This window comes from Onychomys torridus, chromosome 18, assembly GCF_903995425.1.
Source record: "Onychomys torridus chromosome 18, mOncTor1.1, whole genome shotgun sequence".
In the NCBI taxonomy this organism is placed as follows: domain Eukaryota; kingdom Metazoa; phylum Chordata; class Mammalia; order Rodentia; family Cricetidae; genus Onychomys; species Onychomys torridus.
In genome coordinates this window covers 65,981,075-66,008,748 of record NC_050460.1, presented here as the reverse complement: position 1 = coordinate 66,008,748, position 27,674 = coordinate 65,981,075, and the positions used below count along the sequence as shown (strand labels likewise).

Below are 27,674 nucleotides of genomic sequence, written 5' to 3'. Positions count from 1 at the left end.
CTATTTTTTTTTTTTTTATGGCTAATAGAGCATTTGTAGCCATCAAGATCATAAGGTCAACTGGGTAAGCTAGAGATGGAACACTGTCAAAGGAACTTATTAGATATTTAATAAAGACATTTTATTTCGGAAAACATCATCTTTCTTCACTGGATTAAATATATTGACTTATGAAGCAAAACTTGGAAGATGAAGTTTGTGGTGGGGAAGTCTAATAATGGAAAACTGAATAGCAGAAAATGAAGACATCTTGAGGAAAAGGATTTTATAACCATGACCCTCTGGGGCGAGGGCTGAGACACAGCTTATGCCTGAGGATCATGGAGGTGGCCCGGCTCTGCTATTCTTAACCTTCTTCTCCACCTTGGCTCTTCCTTCTCTTCTTCTCTTTCATGGGTTTATCACCCCCTTCCCCTGGTGGATTTTCTTCAGGCGGTGCTTCTGCTGGGGCCGCTCCTGGTTGTCCTTCAGAAGCTGGGGCCTCCGTCTTGGGCGGAGGAGCTGAGGCCCTTGACTTGGATGGCTGTGCTGCAGGAGGTGGAGCGTTTGAGGCCATTCTCTGGGGCGGCCATGATGCGGGAGGCGTAGCAGTTTTCATGTACTGGTACTCGAATTCATGTTCGGTCACTGGGCACTCGCCCTGCCACTCCTGTCTCCTCAGCGTGGCGTCGTTGGTCCTCCTCATCTTGGATTCAGGTCTTCTGTAACGTGGTGGTTCACACCACATGGTTTCGGGTGGAAGGTCGGGGTCAAACCTCACTTGAGAGTCTTGTCCTCTTGGCGAGTCTCGCCTCCTTGCCCCTCCCATCTGGTCCATCATGGGCTCGCACTGCAGCCCCATTCCCGGCCGGACTCTCCGTTTGATCTCTCGTTTGTGCAGCATTGTGTAGGATTCATTAGGGCCTCCAACCATTCTCTTTTTCAGTGAGTCCCTGCACCCTTCTAGCAAGAGTCCCGCCTCTGCTCTGGGGGGAAGTCCTCCATCCTCACAACCTAGGGATAGAACTGAGCACACAGCAAAAGCGTGTGATTCGGGTATCCAGTAATTCCTTTTCCCCTCCCGCAAGACTGACTTTAAAACCAACAAACTGAGGGTAATTGAAGATTTTCCCCCAAATATACAATGGTGGAAATTACATAGTCTAGTTATTAATGTGACTTAGATATTAGATGATGTAGCTATTGATAACCAATAATAAAATACAGATATTATTGACAAAATTCTGGATTCTTTTCAGGGAATTGGAAGGCCAGTGAGAGAAAAGGTGAACTGAAATGGGAAGGGATGTGCTGTTTGTCGGTAGTTGAGACTAATGAGTAGTGGCAAGGGGGAGAATGAGCTTGTAGCCTGGGAAGAAATCAGATAAGATTTACTGTGGGAGAAACAATTCTCTTTTAAAACGGAAGAAAACTCAAATGTTCTTTCCCTGTTGACAAAAAGCATATTTCATCATGTAAAAGTAATAACAGTACTAGCCGATAATTATCGCCTTTATCACATTCCAAGCACCCACTCTCCATACATTTTTAGATTTATTTATTTTGTGTTAAGTGTGTGTTTCCGGTGAAAGCACACCACATGTGTTCAGTGCTCTTGGAAGCTAGAGGAGAGTGCCAGTCCCTGGAACTGGTGTTAATGGACAGCTGTGAGCCCCCATGGAGCTTTAGAGAACCAGGTCCTCTGCAAGAGCGTAAGTGCTCTTAACCATGGAGCCCTTCTCTCCAGCTCAGCCCAGCACCCACTTTTTTGAGTATTAAATGAAATAGTCCCATCTTCACAACAGCTAGACAAGCCAGACCCTGCTGTTGTTTGAGTTCTACCGATCAGAGCGTCTAGGTGTTGCTGATGGAGGAGCTGGGAACTGAGCCTGCTAGTCAGTTCAGCTCTAAATATCACTTTAGACTGCTTGAAATATATGCTAGCTCATTTGTCAAAATTTCAGGTCCCGGGGCTGGAGAGATGGCTCAGCACTGGTTGTTCTTCCAGAGGTCCTGAGTTCAATTCCCAGCAACCACATTATGGCTCACAACCATCTGTGATGAGATCTGGTGCCCTCTTCTGGCCTGCAAGCATGCATGTAGCAGAGCACTGTATACATAATAAATAAATAAATATTTAAAATTTCAGGTCCCTTTAATGGTGTGTGGGTGAGCCAGCTCTCCTGTGCATCCATTTCTGTGTTCTTTATAAAACTCAATTTGTTAGCTTTGGGTAAGAATTTTGTGTTTTTTTTTTTTTGTTTGTTTGTTTGTTTTTTTTTTCTCTTTAGTGATTTGGTTCCCTAAATCAAGACAAAAAGAACTATCTAGGCTATCAGAGTAAACCGTGAGGAAGGAAGGCTCAGTGTGGACAGGGGCTCAACATCTCCTGCTTGTCAAACAAAGTCATTTCGAAGGCAGGAGGAAGGAGGGAGGCCTCCACTGACAAAAGAGAGGAGCTCTATCAACTATTGGGGTTCTGAATGCGTTTTCCTCACGCTGTGCTGGAAGTGAGTGAGGAGATGCTCATTGGCAGGTGTTACGGTCATTTTGCAGGACTTCGCCTCTCCTGCAGCAAAGCAACACTAGAGAGGAGCATTTGAGGGTTATATGCCTCCATTTGGGGAGCAGAACTGTCCAGTCCAGAAAGTATGTAAACTATGTCAAATATCTAAGTTGAGAATAGTTAAAGAACTTACCCATAGGAGGCGGTGCTAAAAAACAAAACACACAAGAGACATTAGTGGAGATTTTCAAACTCCAGGAGAACCCACTTTCCAACAACCTTTCTCTAGAAAAGTGTTTTTATTTTTGTTTATGTGTTTACATCTGTAAAAGCATGTGCCGTGTGTGTGTGTGTGTGTGTGTGTGTGTGTGTGTGTGTGTGTGTGTGTGTGGTGCTCTAGGAGGCCAGGTAGGCAGCTGGGAGTTGTCTGGAGTGAGTGCTGGGAACTGAACTCAAGCCTTCTGAAAAGGAACCAGCGTTCTTGACCTCTGTTTTCTTTCCACTCTCTGCCCACAGAGAAGACCACTCTGCCGCACTGAGCTAAGGTCCACATCCTCAGGCTAGTGGTGCAGTCCTATCTGATGCATGTCCTGCCTCCCTCACTCTTCCACAAATTACTTTAAAATCCCATTCTCCTAAGTGATCGGTGGTTACAATCATCATCGTGTCTTGACAGACAAGTTTTGTCAGTCAGAGTATTTTTCATCTTAAGTAAAAAACAATGGTTTGTTGGTACAGCACAGAGAAAGCAGCTGCCATTATAACAGATTGTACCAGTGGTTCTCAACCTTCCTAGGCTGCGACCCTTTAACACAATCTCTCGTGTTGGGGTGACCCCCAACCATAAAATTATTTTTGTTGCTACTTCATAACTGTATTTTTGCTATGGTTATGAATTGTAATGTAAATTTGTTTGGGAGCTAGAGAGTTGCCAAAGGGGTGGTGACCCACAGGTTAGAACCACTGAACTGTATGTGGCATGTCTTCCACAGTAACTGAAGAGACAAGATAGCGTGTTTTACTACAAAAGGAAAATAGACAAGGAAGATCCAAAACCGAAACAATAAGGAGACACTTAAGACATGATGACTCTTTCAGATAGAAGGGGATTTGCAATTCAAGAAGATTTGGCCACAGGAACTCAAGGGTGATAATCACAGAAACAGGAAGGCAAGGGAATGATACAAACTTACTGAATTTCCCGGACTGTTAACTGAAAGAGATAAAGGCAAACACATCATCAGTGGATGTTGGGTTTCCTTCCTTCCCAAGCCCCAGGACCCTGCACTGATGGAATCCATGTCACTGATGTCTGAGCTCCGCTGGGTGAGGTGGGGGACATTTGCTTTCCTGTGCCCGAGCAGCTCAGCTCTTTGGCATAAAAGACTGCACCCCCTGTCTTCACTAACCTTAATCACGTCTCAGTTTTGATTTGAAACGGGAGATCCCCAGCCTAGCTAGAGGTCCTCCACCGGCTTAAGTTCAAGACTGTGTCTCAGAAAATACCGAAGGTTGAGGGATGGGAGAGACACGTGGTCAGGGGAGACATGGATCAAATGATTTAAATTTACACTAGCGAACACGGAGGGAAAGGGATGGAAATTTGTTTGTGTCTCTTGAGGTCAGTGGTCAGATGTGGAAAGTGCCAGTGCACTTGGAGGCCAAGGATGCTACCCACACCAGAGGAAGCTTGAAAGAGAAGACCTGGACTTACCGGAGCCTATCCGTGTGAACACTTAAAAGGAAAAGAAAACGGATTAGTTTTAAAATAAATTACATGCTAGGTTCCCATTAAGACCCCACTTGTAACACTAGAGGAAGGACTTAGTGAGACATTCTATCCTCCAAGAATATGCTATGATCTCATAGCCAGTCTGAACCCCTGTGAATGACTTAGGAGCCCACAGCATCTTTATGGCCTGTGGGATCAGTTATAGGAGTAATGACCATTTTTTTTTCTTCATAAAATGCAAAAAAAAAAAAAAAAAAGATTCTTAGCCAAGGCAAAGTGAAGTGTCATGACTTCTAGGAGACGGACAGGTTCCTAACATGAGCCTCTTTCTTCATACTCAGGAAAGTCATCACTGTGTTCTCCTGTACACTTCAGGTTCCTAACATGAGCCTCTTTCTTCATACTCAGGAAAGTCATCACTGTGTTCTCCTGTACACTTCAGGTTCCTAACATGAGCCTCTTTCTTCATACTCAGGAAAGTCATCACTGTGTTCTCCTGTACACTTCAGGTTCCTAACATGAGCCTCTTTCTTCATACTCAGGAAAGTTATCACTGTGTTCTCCTGTACACTTCAGGTTCCTAACATGAGCCTCTTTCTTCATACTCAGGAAAGTCATCACTGTGTTCTCCTGTACACTTGCAGGGAGCTCATTTGTAACCTAAGCTCATGTCTCTAAACTTTGGTTACAGTTTCCAATTTTTGGCAATCTCTGGGGTTTTAAGAGAATTCTAAAGCTGGCTTTGGAAGAGTTGTGGAAGAATACTCCAGATATTTTAGGATAAGAATATAATTAAGAAGGAAAATGATTTAAAAAAAATTCTAATTAGGTGTGTATGTCTGTGTGTGTCTATGTGTGTGGGGGCACACATATGCCATGGTGTTTGTGGAGTCAGATGAAAGCTTCCTGGAGTCACTGGGCCTTCTGAAAACTTGCCACTTTGAGGTTTCAGGGATTGAACTTGGGCTGCAGTCTCAGCGGTAAGCTCCTTCATTCACGGGGTCAGCCTGCTGGCCGGCCGGTCTCCTCTACCTTTCACCGTGTCCTTCAGGGTTCCCACTGCTTAGTTCAGTTTATCTTTCATTCAAAACTGTATGAACTGTCTTTAAGATTTCTCTGGGTTTTGTGATGAGCTCGTGTCATGATTGAGGAAAAATCAATGACCCCACAACTTCCTAAGAGCTGTGCGAACCCAGAACCACAGCAGTAGGAATTGATCTTCGGCTGAGCGTGTGCGGTGGTTATGAGCAATTTCAGTTGTACCTTCGCTCAGAGGGCATTTAGGGAAGACTGAAATACAATCATCTGGTAAAAGTGCTTTTTATGGGGTCAGAGAGGACACAGAGAGCTGCTAAAAGGTGGGCGAATTCACGAGGGAATGTCACCCAGGCTGGGGTCGTAGCTCCCCCTATTATCTTAAACAAAATTTGACTTAATGCTAATAGGCGAGAATTTTATCATTTGATTAAAACCCCAATTCTCTCACAAAGTGCTTGCAGGAGGTAATGTCTACCTAGAGAGCATAATGCTGCCCACTGGAGGACTAACGACCTGTGGTATCAGGAGCCCCACACCACAGCGTGTGAAGTGTTGCTGGGAACAGAACGACACCAAGTCCCCCGCTAATGGAATGGTGCGGCTGTCACTTTGACCTAAGTGTCACACGAAAAGCTTAGACTACACTGGGGGAGACAGATGAGGGAGAAGTGTGAAAACACACAGTGCTTAGGAAACAATGAGGAGAAGGAGACTCCGCATTCAGCGGTGGAGGATTTCTCTTCAAAATTCTCTACTAGGAATTATGCTAAAGGAGGCCCCAGAGAGACATATCCCAAATTAGGATGACTCCATAGAGCATGTTTCTACAACTGGAATTATTAAGACCCTGTACTCTAATGTACTTCATAGCACATGGCACATTTGTTTTCTAAAGGGCTAGCCATGTGGGAAAACAGGATCTCTAATAAAACCGCGTCAGCACTAATTATTCCTGAATTCTCTGCGAATTAAGCGAACAGCACCAGGCAGGGCCCTAATGTCCCTCTTTCCTCTTCCTTCCATTTACTCGCTGCTGGCTAGTCATGGTGCAGATTAGATAGTCAATTCTTCAGTACTTAAGGGCTTCTAGACAACAGAGAGGAAAGGGAGTTGGAAAGCATGTATCTAAAATCCTTTACTTCTGGGAAAGGTTCTAAACGACACTGAAATGTAGAAATAGATGAATAACAAACTTACCAAAAGGCACGAGAGCAACTGGCAGGACAACATGAAACAAAAACATGTTAGCAGAACATTTGAACAAGGCTCCAGTCTCTTTCCAAGAACTAACCATTGCCAGTGCTTCTGCTGGCGCCAGGCCTCCCCGGAAGCAGTTATTTATGGCAGGAGGCAGGGGTGTTTTCTAATGGGAGGGGCTAGTCTGATGTGACTGGCTGCCCTGATTAAGGTTCCCAAACCCAGATGGCAGCTCACAACTATCTGTAGCTCTAATTCCAGGAGATCTAAACCCTCACATAGACATACATGCAGGCAAAACACCAATGCACGTAAAATTAAATAAATAATTAAAAAAAAATAGGAAAAGCAAAGCTGCTAGCAAGTTGTTCTGGGGATTTTTTCCTTCAGTCTTTCAGTCGAGTGTTTACCTCTCTAATAACAGATTGCTCATTAAGAGGACATGCTGGGGGGCATTCACAGATAGAAGCATTCCACTGACTAGAGATGGGTTAGGTCAGCATTCTCCCCATTTTGGGATCCCTAATTCTACCAGACCGATGAAAAGAAGACGCACTTACAGATAGGGACTGCTACGTGGGCTAAGATCCAAACACAGACAGTTGGTGTGGGCTGACAGCGGCAGCAGTGATGACAGGAGAAGTCTAAGGATAGATCTTTCCAGGCAGGGATTCTGGGCTGCGAAGAGGCCCTGCCGCCCCTTCGTAACACGTGGCTGCACTATGCTTTTTTCTTATACTCACATACTCATTTTGAAAGGGCGAAAAAGAGACGCGTCCTTTTCCCTTTGTTATCCAGTTTCTCTGGAAAATGAAATACTGCAGAAGCTGGACAAGCTCCATGTCTTGGGCTTTTGCTCTGTTTTGTGCCTGTGCCTCTCAGGACCTTTCCTGCCCCCTCTCATCTCTTGCCTCTTGTTTGCGGAAGAGTCGGGAGAGCAGATCCAGGAGATGCTGACCCAGCTCTAACTCCTGTTTGCCAGTTTCATTCCGCTTAGCCAGATGAGGCAGAACTTTGGGAATTACATGCAGAGGCCCAGCAAGCTGGGTCACTCTGGTGCGGGGCTGGGGAGCCTGCCTGGCAGCAGCAGGTGACCCATGGTGTCCTACAGGAACCTCTTTTGCTTTTTACCCCTCTCTGAGCGCTTGTGTGCCATGGCATGCATGTGGGGTAGAGGACATCTTGTAGGAGTGTAATTCTTCCTAAGTAAAAACTTATTTGATTCTAGCAAGACACTTTACTTGCCAGGAAAATACCATCGTGTTGATGTTTCTCCTGTACCCTATGCTTTCAAAACCAAGAGATCCTGGTACTTGGGAGACCTTGTAATCTACCCGAACACGGAGACAGACAAGCCTGCACTGAGCAGGTGCCATACTTATCGAACAGGCAGGGACTTTCTTAGAATCGCAGCAGTCGGTAAAGCCAGCTCAGAGAGCGTGATGCTCACGGGCCCTCTTCAGTGAGGGTAGAAACACACATTCAAGTTCTACAAGGTTTTTGTTAGTGGTTAGAAGCAGGAGCTGTGAACTGCCTTCTGCCTTTCGACTTCCTTGGGCATGAAACGTCAGAAATGTTCAACTGCATGAGTGAACTCTCGGAGGGATGAGTCTGTCTTGGCCCTGCTGTATCTCCCCTGGTTTGCCAGATTTTTAAAAGTTTTTTGTAAAAGAGTAACATCTCAGTTGACTTAACTTTGCTAATTCAATTTGCTAATTCATCTTTTCTTTCTTTTCCTTTTTTTTTGTTTTAAAACCCCAATTACCCATCAACTCTAACAAGAAAAACAGCAGGTGACATTTTGTTTTTCATAGGTGACAGTTTTTGAAAACTGTTCAAGACAGCAGGAGTGTGTTCTGGCATCCTGTAGTAGGGGACTTCCAGAAAAGCGTCATGTGTTTTAGAAGGAGCCAGCAGAGGGTAACAGACATGCATGAAATGAAAGGACGCTGCATGGAGAGATGAAGGTGCCAACTAGCTGGATGTGGTGACAACGTGTCATATACATACAACAAAGTACACATAGTAGCCCATCAATATGAACATTATTGTGTCACTGCAAATTGAAAATTAAAATAACCCAGTTAAGAATATTCAAAGGGAGCACATCTGACTTCAAGGTACCTTCAGGAAGCACATCGTCTGACTTGTAATCTGCAGGGTTTTCAGTTTCTAAAATATTTACCAGTGACCTTAGAGGAAGCTGTTCAATATAAAACCAGAGAGACTGAAGGGCTGAGGTCAGAGAGGCAGCAGGTGCAGGAACTAACCCCAGGATCATCGAGCAGACACAGCACTTACCCGGATCTTGTCTGACTGTGAAAAAGAAACAGATAAATAAATGACCACACAGTTTCTAGATGAAGAACACAGCTACATCTTAAACTATGCAACAAATTCTACAGAAGGACTGCCCCGTTCTCTTCAGAATCCACCAAATTCGCTGGCAGCTCTTAACTGAGGCACCTTTTTGGAGAGAGGGGTGTCTCTGGGAGAGGCCATTGCCTTTCCAGATTGTTTCCCCAGACTCCTTAGAAATTTGAAAATTCCCAGTTAGCATTTTTTACATTCCTATCCTTTTCTTATCCCTCTTCCTATTTACCTCTTTGGAAAAATTGTGTTCGACTGTGGTATTTTTTATTATGGCTCAGTTGTTTTTAGGTTCATCTTAGAGCACACTCTCTTTTTCCTCCATAAGCATAAACCTTTCTTGGGGGCAGGAGAGATGGTGGTCATTACTTCTCAGACAGTCAGCTCCGGAGACCAAGTATGAGTAGCTGTGGTAGGATATGTTAGCTTATAATTCCTCCTGTGTATGTTCGGAGTAATGACTTATCTGATACAATGTATATGCGTGTTAAGCAGCAAGTTCACCGCTTGGCACGAGGTAGGTACTCAGTTAATAGTTATCATCAGAGCATCACACCAGGTACTAAGCAATTTCAATCATCACTTCCAAATGACTGTGGAGAGCTAAGAACGGAGCCAGCTGCTGGGAACAGGAGTAGGGAAACTGGAAACTAGAGAGCAAGGGATTCTGAAAAGCTGATAAACACATAGTCAGAAATAGAAATGTTGGGTCTTGGTACATTCATAGTATTAACATTGGGACTCATCCACAGGAAGTTAGTGATGACACAATTGAGGAAAACACAGGACTGCTGGGGGATGTCTTTCTGTACGCTGTGACTATATGTTGCTCCCATTGGTTAATAAATAAGCTGCTTTGGCCTATGGCAAGGCAGCTTAGAGGCAGGCGGGAAATCCAGGGAGCCAGACAGGAAAGAGAAAGGCGGAGTCTGGAGAGAGACGCCAGCCTGCCTCCTAAGGAACAGCATGCCAGCAGGTTAGTAAGCCACAGAACGTGTGGCAAAACATAGATTAATAGAAATGTGTTAATTTAAATTATAAGGGCGAGTTAGCAAGGAGCCTGCCATAGGCCATATAGTTTATAAATAATATTAAGCCTCTGAATGATTATTTTCTAAGTGGCTCGGAGCTAGAGGAACATGGGACCGTGGGGCTGGGCAGGACCAGAGAAACTTTTGACTACACAGAACTTTCCTATTGCAGGTGGTCCAGGCCTTGCTTTAATGAAAAAGGCAAAAAAAAAAAAAAAAAATTAGCATAGTTTTTGATTAAATAGAAAGATTTGTCCATGTGTGTGACTTCTGCATGAGCCTTGCAAACTGACTAAGAGGGCTTCAGCAGGGTCGCTTTGTCTCAGAAGGGAAGAAGGGTCCGAGGCTAGAGATGAGCTCACGCTACCCTCCCGTCTGAATGTCCCATGTCCCAAGCTGTGTTGAGCCTCTGCTCTCAGCTGATGCTCATGCGTGGAGGTCGGTTCTCTCTTTCCACCGAGTGTGTCCTGGGCTGGAACTCACAGCATCAGGATTGGCAGCAAGAGCCCTTATCTGCTGAGCCACCTTGTTAAATGTGAATGCGGATTTCCTAGGTGTGTGTATGTGTTCTTGTTTGTGGGTGGCTAAAGCAGCAATGTTATTAGATGTGAGTTTGAACTTACGCTCTCTCAGGCTGCGTGACAGGATTGCTGTGGTTTAGAGACCTCTGTTTCTTGTGAATTCTAGGCTCTTTGAGGCAGTGGGTTTGTCAGCATCCTAGAACTGCACCTGTGACTGGAAAGGCCTTCAGTTCTGGAAGTAGGATGCCTTCAAATCTCACCAGGGACAGAGGAAACCTCAGCAGGGTTGTTCTTATCACTAGTGAATGAGGAGGAATCGTACCCTCTTCCATCTTATAAACACAGAGGCTTGGATCTTTCACAGGTGCTCACTTTTTCCAGGATGGCCTCTGTGGGGCGTGATTGCTTTATTTGATCTCTTATTGCTTTGAGAAATTAAAATACATTCAAACTAATTGCCCAAGTGCCAATGGTCACCACCTATAACAGGACATTTGCCACAACTCACTACTGGGTTTGTTTGAGAAAAAATGGTATAGAAAACTAACAGCCTTTGAACACAGATCTCAGGTCAGTCTCTCCACCTGCTCTTCAAGGCAGTCACTGTCATGAGTTAGTTGTGTTTCCAGTAATTAAAAAACTGACTCACTGTTATGTGGAACCTTAAGCTTTGTTTTTTGTTTTAATTTACTTGAGTAATCTTTTAAAAACTTTGTATCTGTAAATATCATTTAATACTGTAGTTTCAGATTTTCTTCAGTCATACAAATGTAGAAACATATGCTCAATACATTTTAAATTTTATTTATTTTTATTGTTAACAATTTCATATACCCTTGTGTGTTCTTTCACTTATACACAAGGTGTTTCTCTGGCATTTACATTCTGAAGTGGAATTCAGAGGTTCTTTGGGTCAGGAGTGGGTGGGTAAGGTCTTGTTATGCAGCTCAGGTTAGACTTAAATTTATATCTTCCAGCATCAGTCTCTCCTCTCTCTCTCTCTCTCTCTCTCTCTCTCTCTGGTTTACAAGGCAGGGTGTCTCTGTGTAGGTAGCCCTGGCTGGCCTGGGACTCACTATGTACACCAGGCTGGCCTTGAACTCAGAGACCCATCTTCCTCTCCCTCTCGAATGCTGGGATTAAAGGCATGCGCCGCCACTGCCTGCCCTGCCTCTGCACCCCCGCCCCCAGTCTGTCTCTGTGTTTGTCTACCTTTCTTTCTTACGTATCTGTCTTCTCTTTCTTCAAACTGTCTTTAATATATGCTTTATTTAAATGTTTTTATTGTATGATCTTTATTGTATGATCTTTATTGTATGGCAACCCATGAGGAAACATGTGACCTAGAACACTGCTTCTTGGTATCCCTTCTGTGCTCTGCCGTGCACTGTGCCGCATCCACGTCTTCACCTGCAGAGACTGTCGCAGCTTCTTTAACCTTCTCCAGGGAGACCCCTTGTCCTGTCAGGATGAGTGATGACTTCCGTTTTGAAAACTGTATTGCCAACTTATCATCCCAAAGTCTTGTTCTCTCCAGCTTGGAAAGATGGTTCTATAGGACCCTCAGCCCCTTCCGCTGTGGTCTCTCCACTCACTCCTTCGTGTCTGTCCTTAGATTTTCTTCTGTGTCTGAAACTGACAGTCTTTGGCACAATCCTTAGCTCCCTATCTTTGCGTGCACCTTTGATGATCCAGTTTACTTCAGTCTCCTTCTTTCCATGCCTCCTCTTTCTCCCTGTCCTCCTGTTGTTCATGTCATCTTCATCATCATCTTCATCTTCATCGCCATCTTCATCATCTTCATCTTCGTCATCATCTTCATCATCTTCATCATCATCGTCGTCATCTTCATCATCATCTTCATCTTCATCACCATCTTCATCATCATTGTCATCATCATCATCTTCATCATCTTCATCATCATCATCGTCATCATCATCATCTTCATCATCTTCATCGTCATCATCATCGTCATCATCATCATCTTCATCATCTTCATCGTCATCATCATCGTCATCATCATCATCTTCATCATCTTCATCATCATCTTCATCATCATCATCTTTGTCATCTTCATCATCATCATCGTCATCTTCACCATCATCATCTTCATCATCGTCATTGGTATCTCTCTATGTAACCCATGTTTGTGTCAAACTTGCTGTCCTCCTGCCTCAGTCTCCTGAGTGGCGGGATTATAGGCATGAGCCGCTATACTTGACTGGCCCAGTGGTTTAAGTATCATCTGTTTGCTAAGTAACATTAGTTTTCTTCCTCACTGGGTTTCTCTCCAAGTCCTCAGATTCGGACATTGAGTTTTCTCTTCACATACACAGTATGTTTCCATAGGAAGAAGATTCTTAGGCCAGAAGAGGGTGTTGGATCCCCTGGATTAGAGTTATGAAAGATTGTGAGCCACCATGTGGGTGCTGGGAAGTGAACTCTGGATCTCTTGCAAGAGCAGCAAGTGCTCTTAACTGCTGAGACAATTCTGCAGCCTCCATTACATATTAAAATATCAAAATATAATCTTGAGTGAGGAGATGTCTACTCACTGGATCAGCACCCACACCCACAGGGCAGTGCCTGGACAGAGGAGGCCAACACATACTAAATATATATCTTGCAGTGTGTATCATCTATGTCTGCTAAGCATATTAACTCTGACACTTGAGAATAAATAATTTCCTGTCTCAGTCCTCTTCAGATTCACCTAGCCATGTTTCTCAGAGTTGGGATTTCTTCATAGATTTATTGTCTTCGTTTCCTCCTCCTCCTCCTCCTGAAAACCAGCCTAAGCCTCACGTTTGTGCTTAAAGCCAGACAAGACTAAGCCAGTGAAAAGGAAGATGGTGTAGTCCCAGGCTGCTTTGGCGCACCTTTACTCCTCCACAGATGTCGTGTCGTGGCTGTTACATTCCTTTTCTGCCTAGCTTCTCTGTTGTCTCCACCAAAAAGAATATTATTTACTTGGTTTGGATTCTGGCTTCTCATTTCCAGGGGCAAGACCTGTTTACTTCAAGTGTGTGTTCCTGTTCCCAGCTGTGGGTCTGAGATGATTCACCTCATTAGCAACTGGATTGATTTAGAATCATGCAGGAGACACACTCCGGGTCTAACTACGAGAGTGTTTCCAGGCAACATTTTTATTATTTATAATGTGTCAGCATGTGGGTATGTGCACAAGAGTGCAGGTGCCCTTGAAGGCCAGTTGGCATGTGGATCTGGAGTTGCAGTGCTTATGAGTCACTGGATATGTGTGCTGGGAATCAAACTCTGTGGCCTGCTGCAAGGGTAGCGCACACTGTCTTTTAAGTTAAGAGAGGTGATCTCCAGGCCCACAGAATCTTTCGAAGAGGGAAGACCCATCCTGAATGTAGCTGGTGCTTCCCATGGGGTGGAGTTGGGACTGAACAGAGAGAGGAGAACCAGTGCTGTCACCGGCATTCATCTCCCGACTTCAGAGGCAGGTGACCAGTTGCCCCACAACCTGCTGAGTGGCCTGCCCCGGCGTGCGGGACTGCCCTTACATTCTCCCCTAGCATGCCAGACTACCCTTAAGTCCTTCCTTCCCTGGCGTGCTGGGCTACCATTAAATCCTGAGCCAAAATAAAGCCTTCTTCCTGAAGAGGCTTTCTTTCACAACAGGAAAAATTGAGGGACACAGTGATGTGCCTAATCTGGAACATCTGGAGTTTTCCGTTCCATCCTTGGGCCTGAGTTAGAATGGTGCGTTCCTTGTGCAGTGAGAAGTGGCTGATCTGCCTGTCTGCTGAGGACGCAGGAGGTACATGTGGATGGGAACTTGAGAGAGGCACTAGTGTATCCAGTCCGTCCACCCAGCTCCTTTGTCCTGACACTGAAATCACTAAAATTCTACTAATACAAACTGCTGGGAGTGCTCTTGGGGGGAATCAGAGTGCAGCCTACCAGACAGATCCAAGTGCATATCATGGTTAAAAATTAGGACATTTTTACCCCAAATGAGGATTAAGTGAGCTGTTTTGTCAACTCTCTGTAGGTTTTTGTTTTTTTTTTTAGAGTGGAGCGCCCTCTTCAGACCCTGCAGCCTCCTGACCCCATTCTCCACAGCACTTGGCTTCTCCTCAGCACACTTACTTATGGTACTTGCTGAGCATTTTGAGTTTTTAACACCGACAAAAACTCTTCATTTTAAGTTCAGCATGAGGAGCACACGGGAACATCACACTTGTGAGACGGCCCTGAGTTCTGCATTCATCATCAACATTTCATCTGCATTCAGCATGGTCTTGAGTAGCAACTGATACCTGAAGATGTGAGTTACTAACAAAGACTGGGAAGTCTGTATCTAGGACTCGTGATGCCTGCCATGCAGCCAGCCTCAGGCCCTTGTGAAGCATGAAAGCAAATGGACATGAGAAATAGGAATCTCATTTTCTAGCAGTTAGAAGCAGAGCCAGCTAAGCCATGAAAACCCCGCATACCCCAGCAGAAGAGTAAAGAACTTACACATAGTTTTCTGTGACATTACTGAGAGAGAGAGAAAAAAAGAGAAATCCATTTAATTTTTCTTATCTAGAACCAACAGAGTTGGTTCTAACAGTTTTGCTGGTGTCTGTTAGGGGTTACTCAGCTAAGCAGCAAAGATGCATTCAAAACAACTCCATGCAGATTAGTTGTAGCTCAAATTTAGATGTAAGATTAAGTAGTGATGAAGAGGTCAGAGGCAGAACACCTGAAAGACCCCTTCATTAATGGACTCGAGCAGCTTTGGGTTACAGACTTCCCTGAGACCACTGGGCTGTGTATTTGCTGTACACACCATTATTCTCTCGCTAGAAAAACTCTGCCTACATCTGCTACTTCATAGTGTTTTTAGATTTTTGTTGACAAATGCTAGCTCATTACTTCTTGGTATCCTATTCTACAGTTATGTTTGGTACAGGGAAGCTGGGCGGAAAGGAATGAGATGGGGAGAGACTCAGGCCAACAGAAGTCAAGAGAATCAAATTCAGGCACAGTACTCACCTATGGACACCGGAGTCGAACCTGCAAAGTAATAACAGCTGTGAGAGGTTTCCCTGACAGGCACATTTGTGAGGTGGGCAGCTTAGGAGGGCACAGCTCTAGGCTGAATTAGGTCCTATGACTAGATTCTTGGGTAAATATTTGGCCTCAGTTTCCTATCCACTTCACAGGGATTAATAATGGTACTACTATAGGAATTCAATGAGATGATGCAACTAAAAATATGTTAGTTCTTACAGGAGGAGGGAGTGGACACACATCGGAGGCTGGGGGTGCTGGAGGACAATGGCAAAGGGGACTGGGGGGGTCACACATCTCAGGTCTGCACGCAGGGTAGAAATGGGCAGGGCACACAACAGAGGGCCGTGATGGCGGCAAATAGGCGCAACTCACAGATGGGTGTCTTGGGAGATGGTGGACAACCTGTAAGACAGAGAAGGGGCTTAGCGCTTCCCTCTTGCATGGATCTGTCTTCCTTTTAGAGCTCCATCTTGATGGGAGATGACCACCCTTTAGTCCCGCCTGACCCCTCTGTGAGTTAGTAGATCTGGCCGTCTGAAAGGGCCTTGTGGCATCCTGGTTTCTGATACAGGAAGGTAGGTAGGTAAAGTCATATGACCCCTAAACCCAGAAACCTTAAGGATGTCAAGGAAAGGAGGCTGTGGGGCCCCAGAACGAGACTTACTGATAGCGATTGGAGTTATTGCACCTGATAAGAAAACAAAAACAAAACAAAACAGAAAATTACCTGCTTTTTATTTTTCCTTATTTTTCACTTTATTTACACATTTTAAAGTTTATTTGGTGCGCACGCGCGTGTGCGTGCGCGCGTGCATCTGTGTTGTGTGCATGTGGGTGTAGGGTGTATGGAGGTCATGTGTGGAGGTCAGAGGTCGACTTCTGGAGTTGATTCTCTAGTTCTCCCTTGTGGGTTTCGGGGATTGAACTCAGGTGTCAGGCTTGTGGGACAAGTGCTTTTACCCTGAACTGTCATATTTTACATTGTTGAGAAACTTACCCCTTGTTACCTATTTTATCTAAGTCAGTTCTTTGACTTTTTCCATAAAAGTATTTAAAAAGTAAAACAATTATGGGTAATATAAAAGCAGGTGCCAGGAAACAGCAGCTCCTTAGCTCTGAGACCTCCTACAGAGTCAGGGAAATTGTCAGAGGCTGTTGTCAGATGTGGAAAGGCAGACCCAGGTTGGGACACCCTCACCACAGCAGTTATACAAGCCCCCCGCCCTCCTTTTCCTAAGCACTCTTTGTTGATGACTCTGCAAAACTGTACAGCTCTGTGTGTTTTCCCTCTTCACGTGTCTATACATCAGTCAAGTTCAAACTTTATAGTATATTATTAGTAACCCAGGCAGATTTTGATAGTGAATTCTACAGTGGCCAGATAAAGACTGTTGGACCCTAGCAAGGGGGTGCTGGGGGTGGGGGAAGGATACAGACCTCCTCATCCCACAGTGGCCAGATAAAGACTGTTGGGCTCTCTAGCATCCTTCCTTCTGGGGGGATGGATGCAGACTTACTCATTGCCTGAGACTGTATTCCAACTTAAAAGCAAGTAGAGAAGAGGATTGCTTTGCTCTTTCTTTAAAAACAGTTGCTTTGAGATAGGGCCACACTATGAGTCCAGGTTAGACTGTGACCTCCTGTTTCCACTGCCCAAGCGCTGGGATTCCAGACATCATTACTTTTTGCTTGTTTCTGGTTCTGGTTCTCCCCCACCCCCATATATTAGGGACTGAACTTAGGGCAGCACTTACGGTAGACCAGCGCTTTACCGCTATTCTATATTCCTGACCCCTTTCTCTCCCAACTCCTAGCCCTTCCTTTTACGTTTTTGCTTTTTATTTTGAGACAAGGTCATGAGAGTTTGCCCAGGCATGCCTTTCCCTTAGCCTGTAGCCCAGACAGGCCACAAAGCAGGCAATGCCCCAGCTCTGCCTCTTCAGTTGTTGGGCTCACAGATCTGAGGCGCCGCCGGCCTTGTTGAGGACTACAGTAAAGGCATTTAGAGTTTTCAGGGAACTGTTGACTGCTTGGTGGAATTCCAGACAATGGAAAAGTGAAGGCTCAGAAAATGGGGATTTTCAGGTCCCTTGTTAGATCATGGGGTCTGACAGGTACTGTGGGGGCTCTGAGAAGGTGCAGCAGGGACAAACAACACACTAATCTCTTGTGGAAATGGTCCAGCTGGAAGACAGGAATTTGTATTATTTTTCATTCATTCATTTCTTCCTTCTGTGTAAGTTCCCAATTCAGAATCTTTAGAACCACAGGGAAACTTTCCTTTGACCCTTAACTTTCAGGTAAGTCAAGGAACATTGTAGAAGCTTGTTAATATCCTAGTGGTGTCAGAAGGGGTCAAGGAATTGGAGCTTTAAGCTATTGGGTTCTAATATGGATGCGAAAATTTTGACTCAAGAGCTTTTGACATCCCTGGAGACATTGGTTTCTGTCATAAAAGGAGGCAGTCAGACTTACAGTTGGATCCCTCAGCTGAAAAACAAAGGCAAAAATTAGTGTGGGAGGTCTGGTGACAGGGTCCTCAGTGGAGGGACTAAGTGCCTGCTGGGGACACACTAGCGGGCTCTTGTCTGCTAGGGTAGGGAGGTCTTCCCTTGTCACCTGCTCACATCTCGGGTTGGCTTTTTCCTAACCCACGCTGCCTTCACCCCCTCTTTGTGCAAGCCTGACTCACGTATACAGCCTCCCTCCCACTCTGGTTGACAAGTTGCTATAAACTTTGGGAGGTTTCCTCTAATCTTTTCTTTTTTCTTTTTTTGATAAGATCTCATGTAGCTCCGACTGGCATTGGGCTTGCTAAGGGTGACCTTGAACTTGATTCTCCTCTCCCCCAGCTCTGCAGTACGAGGGTTACAGTGTGGCACTGCTCTCCTTCCTTCCTGGGGACAGGCACCAACTGGATGGTGGGAAAGTAAAGGGGCAGGGGAGGAGCAGGGGAGGAGCAGGGGAGGAGCAGGGGAGGAGCAGGGGAGGAGCAGAGGAGGAGCAGGGGAGGGGCAGGGGAGGAGCAGGAGAGGAGCAGGAGAGGTGCAGGGGAGGAGCAGGGGAGGAGCAGGGGAGGAGCAGGGGAGGAGCAGGAGAGCAGGGGAGGAGCAGAGGAGGAGCAGAGGAGGAGCAGGGGAGGAGCAGGGGAGGAGCAGGGGAGGAGCAGGGGAGGAGCAGAGGAGCAGGGGAGGAGCAGAGGAGGAGCAGGGGAGGAGCAGGGGAGGAGCAGGGGAGGAGCAGGGGAGGAGCAGGAGAGGAGCAGGGGAGGAGCAGGGGAGGAGCAGGAGAGGAGCAGGAGAGGAGCAGGGGAGGAGCAGGGGAGGAGCAGGAGAGGAGCAGAGGAGGAGCAGGGGAGGAGCAGGAGAGGAGCAGGGGAGGAGCAGAGGAGGAGCAGGGGAGGAGCAGGGGAGGAGCAGGGGAGGAGCAGGGGAGGAGCAGAGGAGCAGGGGAGGAGCAGAGGAGGAGCAGGGGAGGAGCAGGAGAGGAGCAGGGGAGGAGCAGAGGAGGAGCAGGGGAGGAGCAGGGGAGGAGCAGGGGAGGAGCAGGGGAGGAGCAGGAGAGCAGGGGAGGAGCAGAGGAGGAGCAGGGGAGGAGCAGGGGAGGAGCAGGGGAGGAGCAGGGGAGGAGCAGGGGAGGAGCAGAGGAGCAGGGGAGGAGCAGAGGAGGAGCAGGGGAGGAGCAGGGGAGGAGCAGGGGAGGAGCAGGGGAGGAGCAGGAGAGGAGCAGGGGAGGAGCAGGGGAGGAGCAGGAGAGGAGCAGGAGAGGAGCAGGGGAGGAGCAGGGGAGGAGCAGGAGAGGAGCAGAGGAGGAGCAGGGGAGGAGCAGGAGAGGAGCAGGGGAGGAGCAGAGGAGGAGCAGGGGAGGAGCAGGGGAGGAGCAGGGGAGGAGCAGGGGAGGAGCAGAGGAGCAGGGGAGGAGCAGAGGAGGAGCAGGGGAGGAGCAGGGGAGGAGCAGGAGAGGAGCAGGGGAGGAGCAGAGGAGCCCCATAGGAGCAGCAGAGGAGAAAGAGGGGCGAGACTGAGAGTCTCTACTTACGAACAGCATATGACTTACGGAGGCAGACTTGTGAAGGTTCATCTGGGGGAAGAGCCAAACACAGGACAGTCATCAGAGAGCATTCACTTACCTTCTTTCCACCCAGGATGGAAAATTCTTGAGACTGATTCAGAGCATCGTGGTCTGTGTGCTCTGGTCCTCTGCAGTCTCTTCAGACCCGCTCCCCACCTGGCCGCCTGAGCCATCTGAAAAGATTTTCTTCCCCACTCATTTTTGTAAATTCTTTTTTAGTTTTAATTACCCTGCTCTAAACTTTCTTTTTCATCCACAACTCACAGGGAAGCTAGAAGGAATAAAATCAGCAATACAGTTTTCATGTATATATTATAATATTTCCAAAGCATTTACATGCAGGACACATATGGTGTTTCTTCAGAGACTTTGGGCCACTAAAAAAGTATCCTTTCTCTCTATGAGAATTTCCAAGGCAGCAGGTGTGGGATAGTTAAGAGATGGAGGTAGCTGTGATTCAGGGTTATAGGTGTGTGCCAGAAGTCAACTATGATGACTTTTATTTATTTGCCAAAAATCAAACAAACAAAAACCCTTAAGACCAGAGTTCAGGGTGGGAAACAACACCTGCTGCAGAGGTCACAGTGGTCATGATTTTGTGGGTGCTCTCCAGCCCCTCTACACTTCAGCTTTGTTTCCTTTGGATGCCTGTGGGGCTGTACACACCACAGCACCCAAGGCCAACCAGCCTCAGTCTGTTCAAACCGTATTGTCTCCCCTCTTTAGGGCTTATCTGGAAAGTTTCCTTGCCCTTTGTTATTTTCTCTCTGCTATAGCCATCATCTTCTAGCAGGGCCTCTGTAAACTGCAAAGCTCTCCTGAGCCACCCTTCTCTGAGGCCTGTGAAAATTATTCTGTGTATAGAACATGTTATATGTTATAGAGCACACCATGTTTCAGAGTACATCGTGACATTTGGTGATTTCCTTTCTCTTTTTCTTTCATTTGAAAAAAATTTAATTATTTTATGCACATGGGTATTTTGCCTGCGTGTATATCTGTATTCTATGTGTGTGTTTGGTATCTACAGAGATCTCTGGAGCTGGAGTTACAGTTGTGAGCCTCCATGTGGGTGCTAGGAACTGAACCTGGGTCCTCTGCAAGAGCAGCAACTGCTCTTAACAAATAAGCCATCTCTGCAGTCCCTCTCTCCCTCCCCCCCCTCTTTTTTGGTAAAGATTTATTTATTTATTATATGTACAGCATGTATGACTGCAGGCCAGAAGAGGGCACCAGATCTCATTACAGATGGTTGTGAGCCACCATGTGGTTGCTGGGAACTGAACTCAGGACCTCTGGAAGAGCAAGCAGTCAGTGCTCTTAACCTCTGAGCCATCTCTCCAGCCCCTAGTCCCTCTCCTTTTTTTTTTTTTTTTTTGTTTTGTTTTGTTTTTCAAGACAGGGTTTCTCTGTGTAGCTTTGCACCTTTCCTGGAACTCGCTTTGTAGCTCAGGCTGGCCTCGAACTCTCAGAGATCCGCCTGCCTCTGCCTCCCAAGTGCTAGGATTAAAGGCGTGCGCCACCACCGCCCGTCCATTATTATTTTTTTTTAAGCTGAGGATCAAACCCAGGGCCTTGTTCTTGCTAGGCAAGCACTCTACCACTGAGCTAAATTCCCAACCCTGTCCCTCTCTTGATATGTAACTCTAGAGAGTTCTTAGCATGACAGTTTTCTATGGCAACAAGAACCATCGAGAGGAGGAAGAGGCCCTCTGAACATTATGCGAGGGCAAGGCACACCAGAGAGAGAGAGAGAGAGAGAGAGAGAGAGAGAGAGAGAGAGAGAGAGAGAGAGAGAGAAAAGCATCAGGGACTTACCACTGGATTCTGTAAATTGTGCTACAAACAGAAAAAACAAAAAAAGATTGTGGTTAGATATAAAGCAGGCAAACTGTTCTCCAAAGGAGCTCGCTGAGAGCAGCCTTTCCAGGCAGCATTGATCTGAGCATTCAGCACCAACGGTTCCCATGACATCCTTGCTGCGAGCAGCCTGGCATCAAGGGCCTGGCCTCCCTCCAGATTTAGCTAGGAGGAAGGGCTGCCTCCTCAGGCTTGCTTTTTGTGACAGGTGCTGCCATGAGCTCCTTAGTTACATCCCGCCCCTGCCTTCTTCTGCCCGCCCGCCCCTCAGGCTTCCCTTTTGCAGCCACCCCCTTTCAGCTTTACCCCACCTCCAGCCCTCTTGGCCATCAGGTTTGCTTGCTTCGGTTAGCTATTCCAGTGTTTATTGACATAGCGTTACAATCATAAACAATAAATGCTGATTTTAGGGCAGTGGGATCCCCGTTTTCTAAAATGTGAGTCTCTGAGAAGGACGGTGTGACACAGGGGGAGGCGAGGCCGAGGAACAGGATTTGGGAACAGCTGGAGCCAATGTCCTTCTTTGTCATAGGCTGTCACTCAGGCTGATCCGGTTCATCTACAGGCAACTCACCAATAGGGCCAGGAGTTTGCACTACAAAGAAATTAGAATTGGCATGTTAGTGTGAATATTTTTTGCTGGAGAATTTTCCTAGGGGAGGAAGAGCAGGAGGAGTGGTAGCTGAGATGCCGGAGAACTAGCCCAGTCTGCTAACCACGAACAAAAGCCACGCGCAGCTCTCTCTGTGGGGTTCTTGTGGATGTAGGGGATGCTAGACAAAGGAGGAACTCTGCTTTTCCTGCCTACATGAGGGACTGTAATCTAATAAGAATCTTATTTCTCACCAGCTAACACGTCCCAGAGGCAGAGGAGGTAAGGGCTTAGTTTGTCCTTCTTCCAGACTCTGTTTGGAGACTAAGGTGCCATCTGATGTGTGGGCTTTGGGAGCTTTAGAGTCTGAGCAGAGGGTCAACGGAGCCTTCTACTTTTAATGGAGAACTGGCTTTCAGGTGATGATACTGAGGTGACCGGAAGATGGAGACCTGTTCCCTCACTTGCAGCGTTGCTTACAGAGGAACGAGCCTTGGTGGGCAACGTGTCCAGACGAGGGAACAGCAGTCACGCCTGCAAAAGTTGCAGCCATGCTGCGGTCAGGATCCCTGTAGACGGTGTACACAGGGCTTCTGAGGAGTTCTGTGGGGACATTTTCCAGTTGTTGGAACATCGAAGAGAATAGTGCCCAGACGGCTTTTGAGCCTTGTGGAGACCAGCGAGGACAACTCTCAAGAAGGGGTTTGGCTGCCGCTGTGAGTCAGCTGGCATCAGACGGCCATGGTAATCCCGAGTGAGCGGGTGCAGTTAGGTCAATCCAAGAGTCTCCCGCTGGGGCGTAGCCCCTTTCTCTTCTACCATGCCTTATGCCCCTGTGCTCATGATGGAAAGTGTCTGTGGTCGACCCACCCATCTGAGGGTGGCTTTCTGGATCTGGGTACTCTGGGCGACAAGCAGCACACAAGCTAGAATTTTCGGTGTTTTGCAACATAATTTAGCAGTTTCTCTCCCCACACCACTGTGTGTGTGTGTGTGTGTGTGTGTGTGTGTGTGTGTGTGTGTGTGTGTGTATGTGTACGTGTGTGTGTGTATGTGTGTGTACATGCATGTGTGTGTATGTATGTGTGTGTACATGCATGTGTGTGTACGTATGTGTGTGTGTGTGCATGTGTGTGTACATGTGTGTGTGTGCATGTGTATGTGTACGTGTGTGTGTGTGTGTGTGTGTGTGTGTGTGTGTGTGCACACCCTTGTTTTTGGGATAGAGCTCCTGGAGTACCTGCTAATTTAATGTCAGCCACCAACTCCATGGGTACATGATAATTTCACATTTTTTCTCTTTCTTCGGTTTCCCCCACTGCCATCCTGGGCCATCCTGGGTCATCCTGGGCCATCCTGGGCCGTCCTGGGCCGTCCTGGGCCATCCTGGGCCATCCTGGGCCGTCCTGGGCCGTCCTGGGCTGTCCTGGGCTGCTGTCCTTTTCTGCCCTGTCTCAGCCATATTGAGTCTCCGCCTCCTGCATCTCTTACTCTTCTTCCCCTTGTCTCTTCCATTTCTCCGTTTTCTCTTTTCTTTCTCTGTCGTCTTCATCCTCTTCTGCTTTGCTGTTACCTTTTCACCTTTGTCTTCCCGTAGCCCCTTCTCTCCGGAATCCAGCACATTCCATAACCGCTTCTAACACCCAAAGATGGTAGCAGGAGGACTAAGAGCCAGTACGACTGGAGTCTTCGGGCTGGAGAGATGGCTCAGGGGTTAACAACACCGACTGCTCTCCCAGAGGACCTGGGTTCAATTCCCAGCATCCACATGGCAGCTCACCACTGTCTGTGGCTCTGGTTCCAGGGGACCTGACGCCCTCACACAGACACGCGTGCAGAACACCAACGCACTTCAGAAAAGAACTTGAGTCCCCACTTTACTAAGGACAGTGTGACACCTGCCTCACTCATCAGTCGTCATTGCTAGGCCCCAGGAAATAGTGTAAATGGGAACGAGACATTTCAGAGTCAGCCAGCGATGGCTCATTTGGTTGATCACGAGAATCTAGAGGAGCCTCACGTCATATTTATTTGGTTGCAGAATTTTAAAAAAAGTCTTAATTTTTGTTAGTAAGACTATAAAATGTGTCATGGGAAAAGAAGTTTACGTGTGGCTAGGACTCAATTTACAGAGCTCTAACAATGGGCAATTTTATCGTGGCACCTAGCTGTTACTTATACTGTTTCTGAGGAACGATGTCTGTCAGGAGTGACGGCTGCCTGGGAGAAAAGTCCTCAGAGAGATTACAAGTCAAAGGAAACGATGTTTGTGTCATTTACAAGACAAACAGTGCATGGAAGGCGAGAGGTTTCCATGCTGTACTGAAAATCTTTATTGTGCATGGGCTCTAAAGGGCTGACTGTGACAAGTGGGTCAGGAAGGGACCCCCTCACCCCCCAGGCTTGTGGGTTCCACTTTCATAGTCACTATCTTTTTACTCTTGAACCCGGGTTAATGCCACCCACAGCGTTCTGGGAGGGATAATCAAGCAGCGGCAGTGCTCGGTGTTTGAATCTGTGGGTAGAGACAATTGACACCAAACAGACTGTAAGCCTACGTATGTCAAGGGTCCAGACATGCGATGGATACTGAGGTGACTTACCGATGGTTCTCTGAGACAGCCCTGGAAGAAACAGAAAAGAAGGAGATAAGAGGGAGTTAGCAGGTGACTCTGGGCTCCGGACACCAATGCTTTCCTCTCCACGCTTTCTCTGGTGAGCACTGAACTGCACAGCGGATGTAGGCTGCAGCAAGCTGACTCTCTTGCCATAAGCATGTAAGTGTAAGTGCTAGAGCAAGCTCAGGCAGAGAAAAGCCCTTTGTGCTGCGGCTCCCCTGAGATGTGCTTGGCAGAGGTTCCATTTAAACCCTTCCGGAGGACTAGAAAAACCCTACCTACTGGAACTGTTTTCTTCCGCTCCCACTGGCCTCCCTCATGCTGTTGTTAGAAGCCCCTTTTGGGATGTTGGTACACCCCTGGAAACTTTCTACAATGGTCCATTCTCTACTTCATGCTTGTCAGTGAAATTTGTATTCACACGTCACAGATGACTCACTGAAATGCCACTCAGAGGAAAACCAAAAAGGCCAGGACAATGACACTTCCAGACCTTTGGAACTACACCATGGAAAGCAGGAAAAGAACCTTTAGCTACCGCAGGAAAAGAGTGAGCATCACCGAGGATAATCAGACAAGAAACTTACTGATGGGTCCTGTGGCTCCAGCTGGAGAGGGGAGGGGGAGAGATAGAGACCATTAATTGGTGTGAAGGAAATACCTGCCTACCTGCCTCTCAGCTTTCATTCTAGCAGAACTATCATGGGTGGAACCTGCGGGACCTGTAAGAGTGGAGGCTCCTTTTTTGTTTTGTGGTGGTTCAGCCTTAGGCAACTGAGAAAGACTCATTCTACGTAGGTTTGTCTTCTTCCGTTTCCTCCTATCCTTTAGGGTGATGATACTGCCCCCTGGAGGCCCTTATTTTGTTTTTTTATTAAGTTAGCACGTGGGATTTGAGGTCTCTGCACTTCAGGCATGGCCTCTTTGGAAACTCTAGTGAGATGCCTGGGAAGCACAGCACCAAGGAACGGGGCAGGTCCACCCCCACCCCTGCAGGTCCACCCCCACCCCTGCAGGTCCACCCTCACCCCTGCAGGTCCACCACCGAAAGGGCTGCAGATACTCACGGATGGGCGCGGAGAATTGCACTACAATGTGAACAGGGATCATTAGTGTGGTTGACAGCTGCAGAGTTTGCATACCACCACCATTTCCCCAAGAAATCATGGAACAACTCAACCATAGGGAGAATGGCCAACACAAAGATGGTAGGTAATTTAGCAGAGAATCTCAAAAGTTCCCATCAGAGCAAGTTATCCAGGACCCATCTTAACTTAAACAAAGAAATAAACAACAGCAAAACAACAAAAGAAAAATGTAAGAACTATTTAACGTTCCCTTTTCTTAAACTCCGTGATCTTTCAGGGCACTTTGTCTTAGGTCTTGGACATCAGGAGGTGGCATGAGCTTTGAAAGCAATCAGGAAAATGCATGGGAAATTCTTCCGGGATGGGAGTTGAGACAGGTGGGGTACAGAGAGGGGAGGGTCCCATAGAAGGACAAAGAGATAAAAAGGAACTCACTGATAGGTCCGATGGTTCCAGCTAAAATATTGGAGAAAACAAAACGAAGTCAGTTCTTTAGCGGAAGAAAGCGGTTTACATAAAAATTCTTTCTGGGAAAGACTCGGAAACAGATCCTGACAGTGAAGTTTCACTTCAGCGGTCAGCACCCTCCCCTGCAGAGTGCGCTGTTGACAAGGCCATTGCCTTCCTTTTCGCTGCCCAGCCGGAACTGGTCAGCTAGAGTCAATGGCCTCGTCTTCTCAAGGAGACCATGGAATTCCTACCTTTGTGATGAGCTTGGGCCTTGTTCACCAGACCAGGCTTGTCACAGAGGAATAAGACAGACTGAAGACATTCTAGGTAGGGATTGTGGGTAAAGGGATTAGGACCCTAGACTCCTGTGCTCTGTAAAATAGCCTCCTTATGCAGGGTGTGACTCGGGAGCCCAGACTCTGGCATTCTTTTTTTTCTCTTTCCTTCGGGATTAACCTAGTCGAGGTCTGATCAGCCTCAGAAATCGTGGGCAGATGTGTTAACACACTGAGTCCTGGGGAGGCTCACTTTTCTTGTCAGTGGTCCCTTTATGGCTCCTATTGTGCAGAAACTCCAGAGGGATGGAAAGCTGACTCAGTTTGGGCCAAACACAGTTGCAGTTTTGATTTCCTTCCTACGTCACGCACATCTTTCGCCCTGCATCCTGCTGGCCCCTGACAGATGTGCTGTTAGAATACTGTCCACAAAGTCTGCAGGCTCCTCTTCTAGACTTGTGCTCATAGGCCCACTCCACTCCTTCTACAAACATCACTGTTGGTGTGGGGACCCTCCGTCTGCAGGTGGGACTCACTGAATGCCACAGAAGCCTTCTCCCGTGTTTCTGAGAGGGAGACCAGGTTAGCCTTCTCCCATGAGTGCCACTAGAATTTCAAGTAGAGGAACATTTCTACTTTTCACTTGGCTGTGCCTGTTCCTGACCCTTCTCCCCTCGCATCTGGAACCGCAGGTTTAGGTTCTGTAACCCATCTCCAGGGGTGTCCAGTGTCTCAAGGACAGAAGAGAAGGAAAGGAAAGATATTTGCAGGAAGAAGTAGTGATTCCAGGACTCTGAATGTTGTAATTATTCTGTGAAGCAAGGCACAGCGAATGAGGATCAAAGCGCAGAGAGGAACTTACTGATGTGTCCTGCGTTGCCTGCTAAAAAAACCAAAAAACATAAAATTAAGTTTGGAAGGAACATAACTTACAGACATTTGTTTTGGGCGGTTTCAGGTCAAGCATTCACTAAGGCCAGATTCACATAGGAGGATGCCAGGAAGTCAGTCTGCATTTCCTTTGATTTTTAGGAGACAGAGGCCACCCTCTAACTAGTCATTTGCCCTTGTCTGGGCCTCCCCTGGTGCTTTTCACCAAATCCTCCCGCAAATTTTTGATGAAGTGCTTCCTCTGGCCCCTGAAGTTTTCTTGCACTTACTTAGAGGGTCTTGAAGGAGGAACAGACAGGAAGAGGCAAGCAGCAGGGCTTCCTATGTCTGTATCTGCTCCCACCCTTTGCAAGCTTCCCCAGAGCAGGCATTGCACAGACGACCCAAGAATGGAATTATGGATCACAGAAATTTACCTAGATTA

General features: G+C 46.9%; 1 protein-coding gene across 1 annotated transcript; it reads right to left on the bottom strand.

Annotated features, from left to right (window-relative positions):
- Positions 1-124: 124 nt before the first annotated feature.
- Positions 125-27,674, bottom strand: Tsbp1 (testis expressed basic protein 1). The gene is made up of 17 exons (XM_036168220.1): positions 27,667-27,674; positions 27,222-27,242; positions 26,070-26,090; positions 25,614-25,634; positions 25,134-25,154; positions 24,532-24,552; positions 21,911-21,931; positions 21,295-21,315; positions 19,444-19,485; positions 17,881-17,895; positions 16,070-16,093; positions 15,778-15,807; positions 15,385-15,405; positions 14,866-14,886; positions 8,754-8,768; positions 6,453-6,470; positions 125-993 (listed from the first exon to the last, which is right to left on the bottom strand). Coding segments are annotated over exons 3-17 (939 nt in total). The 5' UTR covers positions 26,071-26,090; positions 27,222-27,242; positions 27,667-27,674; the 3' UTR covers positions 125-346.

What these genes read in the sequence shown, in the direction of transcription:
- Tsbp1 (XM_036168220.1), bottom strand. An exon ending in GCAAACTCCTGGCCCTATTG is followed by an intron (nt 21,316 to 21,910) that starts GTGAGTTGCCTG and finishes TTCTGTTTGTAG; the next exon opens with CACAATTTACAGAATCCAGT. An exon ending in ACAATTTACAGAATCCAGTG is followed by an intron (nt 19,486 to 21,294) that starts GTAAGTCCCTGA and finishes CTCTTCCCCCAG; the next exon opens with ATGAACCTTCACAAGTCTGC.